At 46.7% G+C, this 17,699-nt stretch overlaps 1 protein-coding gene across 6 annotated transcripts; it reads right to left on the reverse strand.

Moving 5' to 3' along the window:
- Nucleotides 1-1,039: 1,039 nt before the first annotated feature.
- DEDD (death effector domain containing) lies at nt 1,040-15,751 on the reverse strand. Of its 6 annotated transcripts, none has more exons than XM_053368173.1 (7): nt 15,640-15,751; nt 14,864-14,891; nt 13,876-13,937; nt 9,897-10,304; nt 8,516-8,623; nt 5,436-5,582; nt 1,040-4,418 (listed from the first exon to the last, which is right to left on the reverse strand). In XM_053368173.1, exons 4-7 carry the CDS (start codon nt 10,219-10,221, stop codon nt 4,042-4,044), a joined length of 957 nt encoding a protein of 318 aa, XP_053224148.1. In that variant the 5' UTR covers nt 10,222-10,304; nt 13,876-13,937; nt 14,864-14,891; nt 15,640-15,751; the 3' UTR covers nt 1,040-4,041. The 6 variants fall into 6 exon arrangements, with proteins under 6 accessions (XP_053224148.1, XP_053224152.1, XP_053224149.1 ...); XM_053368177.1 differs by having other exon boundaries at nt 13,876-13,990; XM_053368174.1 differs by having other exon boundaries at nt 13,876-13,995.
- Nucleotides 15,752-17,699: the final 1,948 nt, after the last annotated feature.

Here is a 17,699-nt window from a genome sequence, read left to right on the forward strand (position 1 = left end):
AGTTGGCCACTGTGAGAACAGGATGCTGGACTAGATGGGCCACTGGCCTGATCCAGCAGGCTTGGCTTAGTTTCTAATTAAATGCAACCCCTGCAAAAGGTGTTGCTGAATGGGAGCCAGCCATCAAGGTCCCCTAGCTTCAGAGATTGCTGGTCACCAACAGCCACTTTTCCAAACTTCTCAATGCTAAATATCTCCATGAATTTGTCTAATCCACTTTCAAAGCCATGGAGGTTGGTGGGCATCACTGCCTCCTAAGGCTGGAAGATCCACAGCTTAACTACGCACTGCGTGAAGAAGTCCGTTCTTTCATCTGCCATGAATCTTCCAACATTCAGCATCATTGGGTGTCCAAAAGTTCTAGCGATATGCAAGAGAGGGAGAAAAACCTTTGTGTCGCCTTTCTCCCTGCCGTGCATAATTTTATAAACTATAGTTGAATGACTGAGGCTGAAGAGTTACATTTCAAAAGATCTGGAGGGCACCCAGGTTGGCAAGAGCTAAATTCTAGCCAGTTGTAAATGGGTGTTTTAGTGCCCGGATTTGTATCATTTCCCCCCTGAAGTATTAGCAGCGGGAAACCTCATTTAAATGAGCCTTGTTTCCTTGCCAATTCAAACAAAGGATGGAGAATTTGTGGCCCTCGTGTTGTTGGGACTCCGGCTCCCATCAGCCGCTACTACTGCCACTGGTCAGGAATGATGGGAGCCCAGAGGTTAGCTTCCCATGATTTAAAATAACCCAGGCTAGAGAACAGAATCAGGTCTTCATCCTTGCCCTCCCCACTCTTTATTTTCTGTCCCCCAAAGCCACTGCCAGAAGTTTTTTAACCGGCTAGAATAATCTACACACGCAAAGGAAAATGGTGTCTTCAGGAAAACAGAGGTATTGGGGTACCAGGGGAAGAAAAGCCGATGTAATCTGGGCATGAGCCACTAAATTTCATCCAACGCATGAAGTTTTTGCCTCAACTGGAAGTTACCATTTTCTCTTGCACACACAGGTGAGCAAAGCACAGACCCCTGACAGTAGCAGCAACAAAAGGCAGAAGATTTTTATTATTATTATTCTGAGGAAAAACAAAGCTACACTGGGATTATGACCAGTTACACTGGAAGTTCCTTAAAAAAAAAAAACAGAAGTCACAGATTTTACACAAATTTGTGCCAGATGTGTTTTGAAATGGGGAGTGTGTGTGCGTGTGAGTGAGGGGGGTACACAAAGGATAGCGGCAGGGGCCCTTGCACACTTTGCCAAGATACCTTGTACAGTTGACCTTTGGCAAGCTTGTGCCCTCTGGATGTTGCAGGATTAACATTCCCATCGGGGCTAATGAGAGCTGTACTCCCACAACGTCTGAAAGATGCCAGCTTGGCGAAGGCGGTTGCAGAGCATAAGAGACATTAGATACTTGCACATCAAGTGGAATATTTCCCAACCAATGCAGGATTAGATTTTGGCTCAAAACCTGATTACACAATCCATCAAGTTGAGTGGCATAGCTTACCCTGGACTGTACCAACTTCAGGCTGAAACAATGGTTGCTATGAAAGTGGCATGTCAAGGAGAAGACTAGGACAAAATATCCTCTGCTTTCTTCCTATCATTATTAGCCTTTTCTTTTTAAAGGCTTTTTTTGTCCTTTCTAGCCCTTTTCTCTCTGGTTGTTGTTTTTTTTTAAAAAAAGCAATTTACAGAATGCAAGGTAAGAGTTCTAGTTTCTTCTCCCCCCAATAAAACAAGTACCATGTCTTAAAACTAAATCAACATGCCCTTTGTTTTTCTGTACATTAAAAAAAAACCAGTTGAAATGGTACAGCCCAAGGGTAAAGAGCAACGCCACTTGATTTTGCCTGCCAGTCAGATAAACCGCCCCACCATTGGAACGCTCCTGTTGATACATTTCTTAGATGGAGCCTTCTTGTTTGACTAGTAAGCCAGAAAGAGAAACTTGAAGAGGAGTGGGGGGAAGTGAGTGAATACTACCATATGTGCCATCTGAAAGAAGTCGGGGGGGGGAGGGGGCTACCAAGATTATATTGCCTGGGTTGGGGGGGAAACGATGCTGTTCAGAAGTTACAAGCTTTCTGGAATAGGCATCCAAAACCCAAGGGAAACACGACCATGGCTTGCCAAGGCGATTTCACAATACATACTTAGTGTAATCCAATGGAATCCCAAAAGCAGCATGTGTAACTCACCCAACGGAAACACAAAAATTCAGGAGCAAAACTTAAAAAAAATTAAAGAAAAAAGAATAGATAATCCCTTTTAAAGAGTGACTTGGGATACTTGAGCAGGCTTCTTCCTACCAATACATATGCATTTATAATAAAAAATAATTGATTTCCCCCACTAACGGAGCCTAAGGAAGTCCCAATCCATCTCCTGGGGCAGGGAGTCGCCCCATCTCAAGTTGCAGTCTTACCAAAACCTAACAGTGCATTTTAAGCCCACCTGCCCCACCCAACAATAAACCACCAGGGTCCTCTCTGCCCCCTGGGAATGTTCACCCCTCAAGCTTCTCCCAGCAGCTCAAAAAGGGGGGGGGGAGAAAGCTTATTTAATATAGGACAAGACACGGGAGGCAACTGCTGTGGTGCCCAGCACCACCTGAACAGAAGGCAAGAGCGGAAGGAGCTCCTGCAACACATCCCTTTTGCAGCCTTCCCAGGGGAGTAAGCCAAGAGCCAAGCCCAGATCGAGAAACTGGAGGATCATGTTCCTGGAAAAAAACACAAAATGGCAAAGAAGGTGGAAGGCTGGACTGCCTTGTCCTCCTGGCTCTGATCTGACACAGCCATTCGCAGCTGGAACAATCCCTTCCACCTCCTCCTTGCCCTTTGCACCCATGCAAGGCCGGCCGTGGTGCTTGTGTGGTTTCAGAGAGGTGAGAAAAGGCCTCAGACGGGTGGCCCTTTCTCTGTTGTCTTTGGAGGCAGACGATCCCTCCACCAAAGGTTGAGGGAAAGGCACACACAGTGGATCGGGGGGGGGGGGGGCTGGCTGGAAATACTCTCTGTTCAGGACACACGTCAGGGGAAAGGGTTAGGTGGGAGGGAGAACAAACACTCAAATTTATTACAGCTGAGCTAGCTGGCCTGGGACAAAGCACGCTCTTCCCACACGCACAGAAGAAAACAGTCTTCCAGAGCAGCTAAGGTCCCAAAGACCATTTTGTCCCTTGTGTCTGGACCCCCACCCTTGCCGCGACTTCCTTCTAGGCGAGGGTCCTTCCCATCCACACTCCCCCCCACCCCCACCAAAGTCAATTGCATAACCATTCCTAAATCCAACTGGCAGGCCTTGAGTGTCACTTATAAGAACATTGCTACAAGGAGGGGGCAGGTGGTGCGTCTGGTTAAGATGCAAGCGCTTTCTTCCCCAACTCCACTCCGAGACGCCCCGTTCCTCCCCCACCCTGTCTCACCACCCATGGAACTCACAGCTTGAAAGAAAAAACACCGGTGTTAAGATGTTCCTGGCACAAGAAGAGCCACGTTCAGGTTTGCTTCTTATTTTTAATATAAAGAGTGGAAGTCTCGCCTTCTGGACCTCGCCGCACCTGCTTAGACCTTTCTGGGCAATGGCACACCACAGGACAGTCTAATGTTTTGGAGAGACAGTACCAAAAAGAAAACAAAAACAAAAAAACCCAGGAGAGAAGTAGACAGCACAAGAGAGAATGTGGTTAAGAAAAGACGAGAGACCAGAGGAGCATCGGTCAATGAGCGAAGATGCTCAGCTGACCTGCAGGGATATGGCCCCCGCATCTCCCTTGCAGGCAGGGAGGAGCCCAGGAATTTCCATCTCCTGTTTTGGTTCCCAACTGGGGGAAAAAGAAAAAACCAACCACAGCGCTCATCCTCGTGTCGAAACAGACCGTACAGTTACTAAGTACATGGCAGGGAGCTTGAGGTTTCATTCCTTTTAAGATGTTTTTTTTCCTTTTCTTGAGAGAGAGAAAAAAAAAACCCCGGGAAAAAAATCATCCAAAGGAGAGGCAGAGGACAGGGTGGGGGGAATAACAGCAACCGAGGTTCAAGGTGCCGTCTGGAGCATCAAGTTCCTCAGGAGTTTCTGACGGCCCACCTCGTAATCCTCTTCGTCCACGTTGACCAGGAGCTTGATGGCCTCGTGGCCCACCGCTTGCTTGAGCGAGTCTGTGATGAAGACCCCCTTGAGGGCCTCCAGTAGCGAGCCGTTGATGTAGTCGCGCCAGAAAGCGTCGAGGTAAGTGAGCTCCGAAAACTTTATGTCACAGATGATGGAGCCCAGGTCCCGGGATTTCAAGATGGTGTTGGCCTGGCTAAAGCGCTCAAACTGGCGCTCCAGGGGGTCCTGCTTGTTGGAGAAGACGTTCCCCTCCAAGGCCGTTTCGTGCTGGCAGTACTCTGCTCGGACTCGCAGGCGGATGTCTGGAAGGGAAGCGCCAGGAGACAGGAGATACGTTAATGCTCTCTCTGCTTGAAACATCCAAATGTCCTGGATGTGAGATCTCAGGAACCGGGTGCTCTTTGCTAAATGGTAGGAGCAGCTAATGTGGTGCCCTCCAGATGTGGCTGGACTACAACTCCCATGGTCAGTGACCAGTGGGCCATGCTAGCTGGGACTGATGGGAGTTGTAGTCCAACTGTACTGGCTGCCTCTTCAACTGGTGGGTCACGGCAGGAGTGCTAGCACCATGCAAATATATTGTGACAGATTTAAGAAATGGGTCCCCAAACGCATATAGTCGTATCTCGGCTCCCGAACACCTGGGGAGTCGAACGTTTCGGCTCCCGAACGATCGAAAACTGGAAGTGATTGTTCCGGATTTCTAACGTTCTTTCGGAAGCCGAATGTCTGACAGGGCTTCCAATTGGCTGCAGGAGCCGCGCTTTGGAAGTTGAACGGAATTCTGGAACAGATTCTGTTCGACTTCTGAGGTACAACTGTATTTGGGTTAAAAGTGGATCCAGGGTCTGAAAAGGCAGAAGATACCTGGTTCAGAAGCCATTAACAAAGGAATAACAACAGCAACTCATTGGAGGGGGAGGGCAGGATATAAATTCTATCAATAATCAAGAGCGATCCTGCTGCACCTCTAGCTCCAATATACCCTGCTGCAAAATCCTATGCCCAAAATGTGTTCCTCATTTCATACCCTCTTTGGCAGTATTGCCTTTGGCAATACTGGGAGGGGACAAACTTGTTCCAGAGGCCTCGAGCTGCTGATCCCCAATGCTGTGGAAGGGTCAACAGTGTGATGTCTCTCTGTCTCTGTCACACACACACACACACACACACACACACCAACCAAATCTGTCTCAGCACAGAAGATTGTTGGGCTATGTGATAGTCCTGGGTCTTAGAAAGACCTGCATTTAGATCATCCATCTTGGGAGGGGACTCAAACATGGCTGCCATGCCGCTGCTACTGTCAGGATCCTTACCGCACGTCTGTTTGTCTTTCGGGTCTGGTGTCACCGACTTCCTCCTTTTCCGCTGGCTCCCAAGGAGGGCTCGTCCCCGGCCAGGTCTCTTGGTGCAGATCTGGGGGCCTGAAGAGGAGCAGCAGACCAGCGGGTGGTGGGGAGGCACTAGGAGGAGGCACAAAGGTGAGGGCTCAGACAGCTCAGTGCAGGACTAGAGGCTGTGAGTTGTTGTTATTAGTTTTTGGTGGGGTGGGGGAATGCACACGTCCCACTTCACAACCCCAAGAGGCTCTCAAGGCAGCTGACCAAAAGAAGCCTCACGACAATAACACTCACCACCACATAAAAAAACAGGAACAGAAAGAAGCAAGGTTTTTATCTTTTCCTTGGGGATAACCCCTGGTCTTGATCATCTGTCAGCATCACACAAGAACATAAGAGCCGGCTGGATCAGGGCAATGTCCCATCTAGTCCAGCAGCCTTTTCTCACTGTGGCCAACCAGATATCCATTATGGGAAACCCGCAAGCAGGACCTGAGCACAAGAGCACACCCCTCTCCTGTGGTTTGTATTCAGAAGCATTACCTGCCTCCAACAATGGAAACAGAGTATAGTTATCATGGCTAGCAGCCATCAGTAGCCCTCTCCATAGATTTGTTGTCCTCTTTTAAAGCCATCTAGATGGGCGGCCAGGGACGCAGGTGGCGCTGTGGGTTAAACCGCAGAGCCTAGGACTTGCCGACCATAAGGTCGGCGGTTCAAATCCCCGTGACGGGGTGAGCTCCCATTGCTCAGTCCCTGCTCCTGCCAACCTAGCAGTTTGAAAGCACATCAAAGTGCAAGTAGATAAATAGGTACCGCTCCGGCGGGAAGGTAAACGGCGTTTCCGTGCACTGCTCTGGTTTGCCAGAAGCAGCTTAGTCATGCTGGCCACATGACCCAGAAGCTGTATACTGGCTCCCTCGGCCAATAAAGCGAGATGAGCGCCGCAACCCCAGAGTCGGTCACGACTGGACCTAAAGGTCAGGGGTCCCTTTACCCTTTACCTTAGATTGGCGGCCATCACTGCCTCCTTTGGGAGCAAGTTCCATAGTCTAACTATGCGCTGGACGAAGGAGGATTTTCTTTTGTCTGTCCTGAATACTGAGGACTAGTGAGGCAGGGGGCCTCAGTAAGACAGAACTTGCTCCATCCTTAATGGAAGCAAGCCTAGTAGGCTGCAGCATTATCAGAATACAATTAAATACTGTGTAATCTGCATCCTGCCTATCCCGCTTGGTGCCTAGGCTAGTTTGGTGGTGGTGTGGGGAGGGGTTCCCCATTTTAGCCTGGCCAGCTTCTTCCACCTACACAGACACCACTTCAAACCTGCAAATCAAAACTAGAGAGAGTCTTCAAGATCTTAAGATCTTCCATAAAAATGTCAAATGCGGGGGGGGGGGGGGAGGCTTATTCAGAGACCTGGTGACAAAGCAATCTCAAGATCTTAACAGTGACAAAATTAAACATAACCTCCAACTGTCTGGAAATTAATACTAGACATAATACCAGACATAAATACTATGTCTGGACTGCTAAATTGAATGAGCAGAACTGACAATATTTATTTCACCAGGATTACAAGACCAGGACTGGCTCCTACTTTTGTCATTCAATACAGACTTGCCTGGCACTTGGAAACAACACCTTCACAAACCTTTCACTAGGGCAAAGAACAAAATTCCTGGTTTCAAATTGGTGCTGCCTCTCCTCATCACTTTTTGGCTTTTGCCTCACTTGAAACAGGGGTGGGGAACCTCAGGCCTGAGGGCCAAATGCGGCCCTCCACCCCTTCCTTTCTATCTGGCTAAATTTGCACTAACAGCTAACAAGTTGTGATCTAAGCATATCCAGAATTATACACAGCAATTAATGGCTGCCCAGTGACTTTCCGTAACACATTTCTCTTTTAATTCATGTATTGCTTTGGAAATTTTATATTTTATATATTGTAAAGTATGTACAATAAACTTCACTGACCGACTGCCCTCATAACCACAGACAAGTTGCGATTTTTTTTAAGGTGGGGAAAAGCCAGCCACACCACCTTGAGCTTATCAGATAAAAGTTTGGGATAAAAAGTACTAAAAAGTAAATATTCTGTCCATCAGCATCCACCAGCAAGACTCTGAAGAAATGATGAGGAACCTAGGACTCTCACTGGGGACAGCAACCCCATCTCCATTCCATCGTCTGCATCTCAACAGACGAGGCTTTTGCCCTGAAAAATGATTCCTGAATTCATGAGGACTAGACACTCTCACCTTTTATGTAAACAGCTTACAGATTTATTTATTTTAACATCAAGTGCTCTAAATAAAAGAAGTTGCCAGAAACACACACAGATACAGGAAGCAACTCAAGGTTACTATTGCCAGAGTTAAAAAATCACTCCACCCTCACGTACTCTGGTCTCCAAAAAGCAACCAGAGAGTAACAACCTGCCACTGTTGAGGCCTGGCTTTCATCAAGGAGCAAATCAACCCTCAAGGGATCAAGAGGCGAGGAGCTCTGTGGTGCATAGAATCCAATGCCTTTCTACTGTGGCAAAGGGCTACAGCAAAGCTGTGATTCCTACATTACAGGGAGTTGGACTAGCCACTCCTTTGGGTCCCTTCCAAACCTACAATTCTAAAAGAGCACCTGCTGTGCACACTCAAGTTCAATCCCCCCAGCATTTCCAATTAAGGAAGATCTCTGGTAGCAGGACTGGGAAAGATCCTCCTTTGCCAGAGACCCTGAAGGGCAACTACCAGTCAGGGGCAGGTGGACTAGTCCAACTCTGTCTAAGGCAGCTTCCGGTGCTCATCCAGTTCTCTGGATTTGGCTGGGAAACAGACATTCAGGAACAGAGCCACCAAGCAGATGTGGCTAGTGAGGCCTGCCTGTAGGGAAGAAGACACAGAAACTGTCCAAAAAGCTGGGTCTGGATTTCTCTTGAGGTCCCAAACGCCTGCATTAAATGCTGAGGGCAGGAATGCCCGGAACACAAATGGAGGGCACTGAAGGAGACTAGCTGGACAAAGGCTCCTGACATCTATCTGGCTGCAAAGTCTCACCAGATTTGTGTTGGTGGGAAGGAACGTGCTCTGCGCTGCTGTGGGCTCGCGGCGTCACGTAGCGAATGGAAGTCTCTTCTAGGTACTTGTCTACAAGATCCGGGCACACTGCGGAAGAAAGAAGGGGCATGTTAATCGGTGGGGTGGTCAACAAGAGAAAGTTTACCTATGAGATCACCTTTCACTATGTATGTGCACCCACTCAACTGCTTCAATCTACAGAACTGGCACTGTTACAGGTGCCATATAATGCCTGTTCTGCACCTGTAAGAAATTGATCTACTGTGGCAGAACCCACACTTTGGAACTCCCTGCCTATTGGCATCAGGTGAGCGCTGTCACTGTACTCTTTTCAGAGTATGTTTTTTGTTTAGACAAGCCTACCCAGATACTGTGGAATGCTGACATGTGTTTTAATCTGTTTTTAGTTTATTGCTCTTCTTTATTATTTTTTAAAATAGTTGTTTTTAACTGTTTTGACTGATAATTTGGCAGCTGTCTCGCCCGCCACTCTAGGCCACTCTTCATTCTTCTCAGGAGGCTAATGGTTTTAAAATCCTTGACATTGTTTTTCTACCAAAGGGTTTTATAATTATAATAACAATTATTACTACAAGCAGCAACCATTTTAGGCACATCCAAATGACGGGCTATTGCCAATGCGCAGGTCCTTTTGTACCAGGAAGAAGAACGGGAGTGGAATGGAGGCGGGGGGCAGAATGGGGCACGCTTATGCATTCTCTGCCACCGTGTGCAGGGGCTGGGGAGCGCCATGCAAAATGGTTGTTGCCTGCACTACTATTGCTACTCAAGGCATACAATTAAATATTGTGGTTAAAAGGGACAAAAAATACAAATAAAAAGATATGATGGGAGTTCAAATAGGCAATAAAAAGCTAACTGGTATTTAAAAAAGGAAGAAGTGTCCTCAGTCTGGATAAATACATCAATACAGTTATGTAAGGTGACAAGGTGAGAGATTCCAGGGAGGGGAGGAGAAAAGTAGGCCAAAGTTTCAGACGGGCTCTGTGATTGGTGGTGGAAAGAGGGAGGCGTGGCAAGTGTTCTGAGAGATAAGCTCATGAGATCTACTACCTTGTCATTTCACACCCTCTCCTTTTCACTCACACCCCCTAATTCAGCACGATAAGACCAGGGCTAGTACAAACTGCTGCAGAGCTATAACACGACCAGTTATTTCAAACACATGGCTGTTTCTGACAATGCCTGATGCTCCCTGACTGAATCCTTTTAGATTGGCTGAAGACCCAGCTGTAGGCTTGCACCTGGTTCACTGTTGGGATAAAGGGTATGCGTGTGGGTCAGCAGATGGGCTACACGCAGCCTGCTGTAGAAGACCCCCGAACCAGAGAGGACCTACCGGCCTTCCTCCTCTTTAAAGTGACATAGGGCAACAGGTCGTGGCGGGTGATGATCCGCAGAAGCTGAAGCACCTGGCGGAAGTTGGTTTCGTCGCAGCGGCCCTGCCTCTCCAGCGCCAGGAGGAAGTCCCGCCCACTGCGGATCATCCCCCTTTCGTAGTCGTCAATGACGTCCACAAAGAGGAAGGACAAGACCCGGACGTCGCGGTGGGTCAGGTGGGTGCCCACGATGTCAAACATGCGGTGCAAGCTATAGAGCCCGTGCTCCCGGTCGCCCTCCTCTTCTGGCCAGGCCTGCCGGCGGCTCCGTTTCAAGGCGGCCATCTTGAGCGACTGCGGGGCCTGCTCGGGGCCGCCCAGTTTCCACGGGGTTCGAGGGGGGTGGGGTGGCTCCTAAAAGTGGGACACTGAAAAAAGAGAGAGAAAGACAAGATCTCTTCAGAGCTCTGCTCACTGAAAGGTAGGGAGGGTGTATGTCTACACACAGCACTATTTTATGCTGCAAACCCATCTGAGATACCACTCCCACACTCTTCATGCAGGTAGAGGAGTGGAGCAAATGAGAGAGATTTCTTCCCCCCAGGAGATTAAAATTCCTGACACACTGACAGTATTAGTTTTCAGAATAACATTAAGAAGCGCTTGCTGGATCAGGCCAATGGCCCAGCTAGTTCAGCATCCTGTTCTCACGGTGGACGACCGGATGCCTCGGTGGGAATCCCCCAAGCAGGATCTGAGCACAACAGCGCTCTCTCTCCTGTGGCTTCCAGCAACTGGTATTCAGAAGAATTGCTGCCTCCGATCTTGGAGCAGAGCAGAGCCATCGTGGCTAGAAACCACTTATCCCAAGTTGGTATTTTGATTGTACTTTTGTGCACCCATTAAAACAGGGCTGGGGAACTTTTGGCTCTCCAGATGTTGCTTGAACTGCAACTTCCACCAGCCCTAGCAAGCATGGCCAATGGTCAGGGATGGCTGGAGCTGTAGTATCTGGAGAACCAGAGGTTCCCCACACCTGCATTAAATGCACATTAGTTTTATTAGATGTGACTATTTTAGTTCTGGGAAGCTATTGCAACATGGAATGCCAAATAAAATATTGTAGATGGGCAGTCTTTCCTGCTAACAGTGTGCTAAGCTTTCATTTGTGAACCAATTGCATCAAAACTGAGTACATGTTTACCCCCAAAATCCCACACCATTGATCCCATACCATTACCCCCCAAAAAGTCTCTGTGAGGTTGGCTAGGCTAAGAGACAGAGGCTTCTTCTCAGTGAGTTGCAGAGAACTGATTTACAATAAATCCTTTGGTTGCTTTTTAAAAAAAATGAAATTCTCCAAGTCCCATTTACATGGGTGACGTAAGAAGTGCCTGACCATGACAGTTTTTATACTTGCATAGGTGGCATACATTATCACAAGGGGATGTTTATAGGTGGTAGAAACTCCTGAGAGAGAAAAGACAAAAGCTCTGCATGCCCAGTTTCAGGTCATATGCAATTCTGTCTTCATCCCATGATGCAAACTGAAAATAAGGGACCTATAACTTTCTTATCTCTTTTTCCTGGAGTGGCAGGGGGAGCAGTCATCACCATTTACAACAGCAGCTAAATGTTATATATATTAGAATCACAGAATTGAAGATTTGGAAGGGAACACAATGATCTTCTAGTCTAACCCCCGGCAATGCAGGAATCTTTTGCTCAACGTGGGATTCGAAGCCATAACCCTGAGATTAAGAGCCTCACGCACTACCAACTGAGCTATCTCATATATATATATATATATATATATATATATATATATATATATATATATATATATATATATATATATAATTGTGCTGTCCAGATCAGCAACCTGATGCTTCACCAGTAAACCTGGGCTTCCTAGAGCTCTACAGTCAATGCTGACATTTGGAGAAAGCAAGCAGCAGCACACACTTCTCCCAACCTATGCAAAAGGATTTTGTTGGTTCTTACCTTATCCATTCCCCTGTGCAACTGAGAGGGGACTTTGCTTCTCTCCTAGGCCCTCTGCAAGTCTGTGGCCCAGGGAGGGGAAATGAGTTGGTAGCAAACCACAAAGAACAGCAGGCTAGAGTAAGCTAAACTGACATGCATGCACACTAGATCTCGTCCTCTGATCTGAGAGATTCCATCTCTCAAAGCCCTTTAACACAATCACTGGCATGAACTAGAACCCGTACTCTACCCACAAGCTTCTATTAAAATGCCATGGCATGAAATGTGTGAAAATGTACTTTGATTTCCTACCTACCTCAACTCCAAGGGGAGCCAGCAGTTGGTTCAAAAGTTAAGCAGGCTGTCTCCCGTAAGGGATCTGCTGCATAAACCCTGCAACTATAGACCTCCCCCGACGCCCATTCTCTGCTCCCATTTCAGACCCTGTCCTACTTCACTTTCAGCACAACTTCCTGATTCAGTCCCTGATCCCAGATTATCTCCATTTACTGCCACACGCCATGCCTCTGACCCTTCAAGACAGCTGACCTAGTTCATGGCTTTTCCATGGCTCGATCATGACCTCTGGCTTAACACTGGAGTCAGAAACTCCCAAAGGCTCCTGTTTCAAACCCCAGTACTAATACAACCCAAGAAAATCCCAGGATGCTTGTGTGTATCTTTTGGAAAAGCAGCCACTCAACACAATGCAAGAGGATCCCTCAAAACTCACAGAAAGGACGCTCCGTTAATTTGGCTGCTATACAGCAGAAGCGGGCTGTTAAGAGATAAAGTTTGCTTGTTTCTCTAAATCTGATGCAAAAATGAGGTCCTTGTATTTTGTCCTGGCACTGCCACTGTAATGTCATCCGATTAGAAAAGTATAGTTTCACAATGCATGATTATGCTTAATAAGCTGGGCAATAGTATTTCTTTTCAAAGCTATCACTGAGAGCCTGAAATCCATGAACTCTGGCAAGCGGGCACCCCAGGCCACAAAGACAACCTGATTTTGTTATAAAAAATTCACCCTCAGAATTGTTCCACACATTATAACAACAAACCAGGGGCTCTTCCACATGTACACTCCACTACTATGCCCCAACCTCCCCACCTACAATATTTTTTTCTTTTCTGGGGGTTGGGGATCACACTGGCCTGCCTTACAGTACCTATTGCAATGATTACTGAGAGAATGCACTTGAACCTTGAATTCACACTCCCACAGACAATGCACCAGCAACCTCAGTGTAGCATGCACTCCACCTGAAGCTGACTTGTACAAAATCTGGACGACCTCCTCTCACAGGCAGCAGCTCCCAAGGTGTGGGGCAGAGGCGGCCTTCCAACCCCCACTACTAAAGAGTATTTCAGCTAACTCTGAACCTGGGGCCTTCTGCATACAACTGATGCCTACAATTCTTCCTGCTGAAGTTCATCGTACTCCTGGCGAGGGCACCAATTCAAATCATAAATAATGAGTGCTGAAGGAGAGGGGTATGGGATGAATAGAGAGAGAGAGTTGCCAACAGGCCACAGCTGAGTCCATAACTGAGCTCTTAACTACAAACTCTTTTTCTGAAAAATCACATACACTCTAGGATTATCTCAAAAGTCACAGAAAACAAAAGAAGGGAGAGGAGCCACACATTGTGCCCTGATCTGATATGCCCCATAATCCTTGTTTGAGTTTGTCCAAGAAGCAAACAACAGCTATGTTTCATTTGCACCAACCAGCATCCCCCATTCTAGTTGAGAGCTCATTTACAGTGCTGTCAAGAATCACTCTGTGGAAGGAGGTTCCTTCCAGCCACTAATTCCTGGACAGCTCCAGAAACTCGGTCAAGCTCCACACTAAAGGGCAGGTCAATCAACAGGAAGGCAGTTAGCCAACCACTGCCCTGCTCTACTTATGTTAATAAGCACCATGAAGAGCAACGGAAGGGAATGATTCACCACCAGGCATGTCACTGCAGAGTTTGGCACAAGTTATCACCTAACAACATACCGTACCTTATGACTTCTTGTTTTCTGGAGGTTCCCTCTTTGCCGCGTTTAGATCCAGTCCTGCACAGCTGGCGGGGCACAGAGGCCAAATGTGAACATACGAAGTCTCTAGTCCACTTTGCTTTACTTTTTTAAAATTAAAAAAGACAGACCAAAAAGAAACAAAAAACTTGGCAAATGGATTTCATATATGGCTCACGGGAGGACAGGACAACTTTTTTCTCCTAAAGTTAAAATTCTCACTACATGATTCTAGAGCCCCCAGTTTCCAAACCCTCTCCATCTCTCTTTGGCTTTAAAAAGAAATTCCACATAGGAAAAGTCCCAAAACCATCCAGTAAAGTCTGGGGGCATTGATTCATTTTCTTTTGTTCTATCTTAACTTCTAGCAAGAAGACCTTTCCTAGCACTCAAATACATATACAGAGTCACCAGATTCACCAGATTAGCGAGGCTAATAAAAAATAAAACACAAACTTATTGTATGCTTAACTTTCAGCTGTGGTACACTATAAAAATATTTAATGGCTAATATTTAGTACTTCTCTCTCACACACATACAATTCTATTTCATCCAGCAGATTAGAGTCCTCGCTTCCCCCCAAAGCAGAAAAGTTATTGATCAGTTCTTAACTTTTCATACATTAAAAACCTAATTCGAAAGAAATTAACCTCTCCCGAATAAGAGCAAAGCACATAGCTAGCTCAAAATAGGATTCATCAGAAACCCCTAGCATATTAATGCTCAATATTTAAAGTACAATACCTACAATTGGTTTCTGTCTCTTATTTTCATCAAGCAATTAAGAACTAAATTCATTATTTGATCTTCAGTTCATTAATATGCATCCCCTTTGTTCAAAAGCAAGGAAATCTAGGCTTGTTTATTTGAAACACAGAGGTGAATATTTTTAATCTCACACAGAGCGCCATGCTTTTAAGTAAAAAAAACCGGCCCACACCGTGCCACATCCACCTCCTCTTTTCCTGTTACCTTATTATTCCTTCCTCTGCTGCCCCTTCTGCTTAATGATGAATGGGGGGAAAATTAAAACAAAAATAAGAACTGACAAGGTAAAATGTCACAAGCGTGTTAAGAACCACCAACGCGTGAGCTGGGTTTCCTGGGGCCAGGTCCACTACCTCCTGCAACTGCCCTCTCCCCTGTCAACCCATCAATCTCTCAGAACCCTGTGCCCCCCCAAAATGTTTCCCACTCCCCCCCAAAAGAAGTTCAGGGGAAACTGAGTTGGTGGGGCTTTAAAGGGCCTCCCCTGCCCCTCCAACCTTTGCCAAACTCCCCAGCTCCCCTCAAATAAGACAGGAGAGGTTAAACTTCAAGGGGGCGACGAAATAAAAGGGGTGGGTTTCTACTCCCCCCTTACCTATTAATAAATTCCTCATCAACTGCCCCTGCCCACCCCTAAACCACCACCTTACTCAGCCCTACCTAACGGGCAACTGGGGAGGGGGCAGGGAATACTTTAAGAGGGTAGTTTTAAATCAAAGGGAGGCGGGGGGGGCTTGTATTTCTCCCCACCCCACCCCCACTTTCCTCCCCCTGGCTGATGGGGGTGGGCCCTTCCGCAGCTGGGGTGGGGGGTGGGAGTGGCCCTTCCCTTCTCCCCACCAGTGAAGGGTTCCCTCTTCCCCAGCCTGTGACCAAACGGGGTGGTGGTGGTGTCTCCTCCTCCCCCTCCCCAAAATAGGCCTCAGGGTCCTGCCCCCCTTCCCTGCTCAGGGCCTGGGCCGGCTGTCTAGGCCTCTCACTCTCTCCTCAGGGCCATCAGGGCAGCCATATTGGATCCATCCGCTCCTCTCCAATCTCTCTTCCTCCTCCTCCTCCCCCCGCCCGGCCGGTTCTGACCCGAGCCTCGGCCGCGGCTGGAACGAGAGGAACATCCGGGCAACCGGCGCCTCCCTCCTGCCGAAGCAGGGCTGCCCACATCCGGGCATCACCCGACCTAGCGACCTACTTCCTCCCGGTTGGGGGTGGGAGGCGGCGAAGCTGCCGCCGCCATCTTTCGTGATGGATAATAACCTAACGGCAACCATGTTTGTTACGGGCGAAAGAGGACGGGGTGAAGCTGCCCGCGCCATTTTTTGTGATGGATAGTAACGCTTTCAAATAATAATGTTAAAAAGAGCGTGGGGCGGCCATGTCTGTTAAGGGCGACTAGGATGGCTTCACTGCTAATAAAAATGATGGGCGTTCGAAGCAAACTCGGGTGTGGAAACGGGCGGAGAGGAAAAAGAAGAACGATTAAATCCAATAAGGGTGGAAAGTGGATGTTTAAATGGAGGTTGGCTTAAAGACAAAGCGGAAAATAAACAAAAATGTGTCCGGGGTGGGGGTGGGGAAGGAAGGAGAAGAATTCAGCCACAGCCCCGATTTCCTTTTGGTCCTAGGATAAAGAATGGTGAACAGAGTGCCTCTGAGCAGGTACAGAGTGCAAATAAATGCACCACAGGATGCTCGAGAGTCGGTTTGTTTAAAAAAGAAGTGAGCCCTCAGGGAAAACTTAACACTCCCAACATTTCACAGATGAAAATAGATGGTGCTTGTAGCACTATGTTTCGCTACTATTACAGTATTATTAATTACCCGCCTTTCACACTAAGGTTCCAGGACAGGTTATAAAAATTAAAACGTAATATTAAAAACAGTCCGAAACAACTTTAAACGGTTGTTATTCTTATATTTTCAGGATATTATGTTAATAAGTGACTAAAGTGCCTCTCATCCATAGAGCAGAAAAATAAAACATAACCAGTAAAACGCCTGGAAGACACAAGTCTTTACCTGGTGTCTGAAAACTGTTAACGATGGTGCCTGGCACTGAGGCAAGCATTCCAGGGATAGGAAGCACCAGCTTAAAAATACTTATCAATTTGTTAGTTCCACCTCCTCTACTATTACACATTGGTGGAGAGTCTTTTCTGCCTGCTGTATCAATTTACTCTGCAGCAACTTACAGAGTTAAGGAGGTTTGTTGCTTAAGGTTAAAGATATACTAGCAATTTATCCTTTAAATTTTGACAAGGCAATGCCAAAGGGGCAAAAAAATGATAAATGCCAGAAAATGTGACAGCAGGCATGTATTGGGGAGGCAATTCTATATCAATTTGACACTTGGAAATGTCCTAGAGCTGTATGTGTGGCCACAGGTAAGAGAACACAGACAATTGCTATTAATACCTGTGTCCAAATTTTCCTTTGGCAGTGACAAGCTGTAGCGAAGTTTCTTTACATAAATTTGACAGTCCTTAAGATTCTAAGCAGAAGTCCAAAACCATCTGTGAGTTTACAGGGAAATGCTGATTTATTTTTTTTAAAGGATTAACATTCTCAGCTGTCCCTACTTATGAATAAGCCTTGTCATTGCAAACCAAACATATGGTTGAATTTTCTAAAGATCACAAGGAACTTAGAGAAAGACAGGCAGCTAAGTTGAAAGGGCAACACTGCTGGAGATTGTGTTCTTTAATTATATCATTTTCATTAGAAACAACAGTAAAGGAAAAAATAGATTAATATGGTATTGGTTGTACTTAAAAGGAGTGCAGCTGGGAAAGGCAATCCTAAACATATTTACTCAGAAGTCCCTCCAATTCCATTAGCAGTCATGCTCAGGTACACAGTATGTAGGACAGTTTAGGACTGATTTTTGTTGAGCTCATATTTTTAAAAAAACAACAACAAAGAAACAAATGTGGTCAAAATGCCAAAAGCTTAAGGGGGTGGGGAGAAGTAGTAGTTAAAAGAATTACAGCCTCCCATTTTAAACGTGGAGAAAAGATTATGGAGGAGATTATGTTAAACACACAAA

Source organism: Podarcis raffonei, chromosome 16 (genome assembly GCF_027172205.1).
Source record: "Podarcis raffonei isolate rPodRaf1 chromosome 16, rPodRaf1.pri, whole genome shotgun sequence".
Lineage (NCBI taxonomy): Eukaryota > Metazoa > Chordata > Lepidosauria > Squamata > Lacertidae > Podarcis > Podarcis raffonei.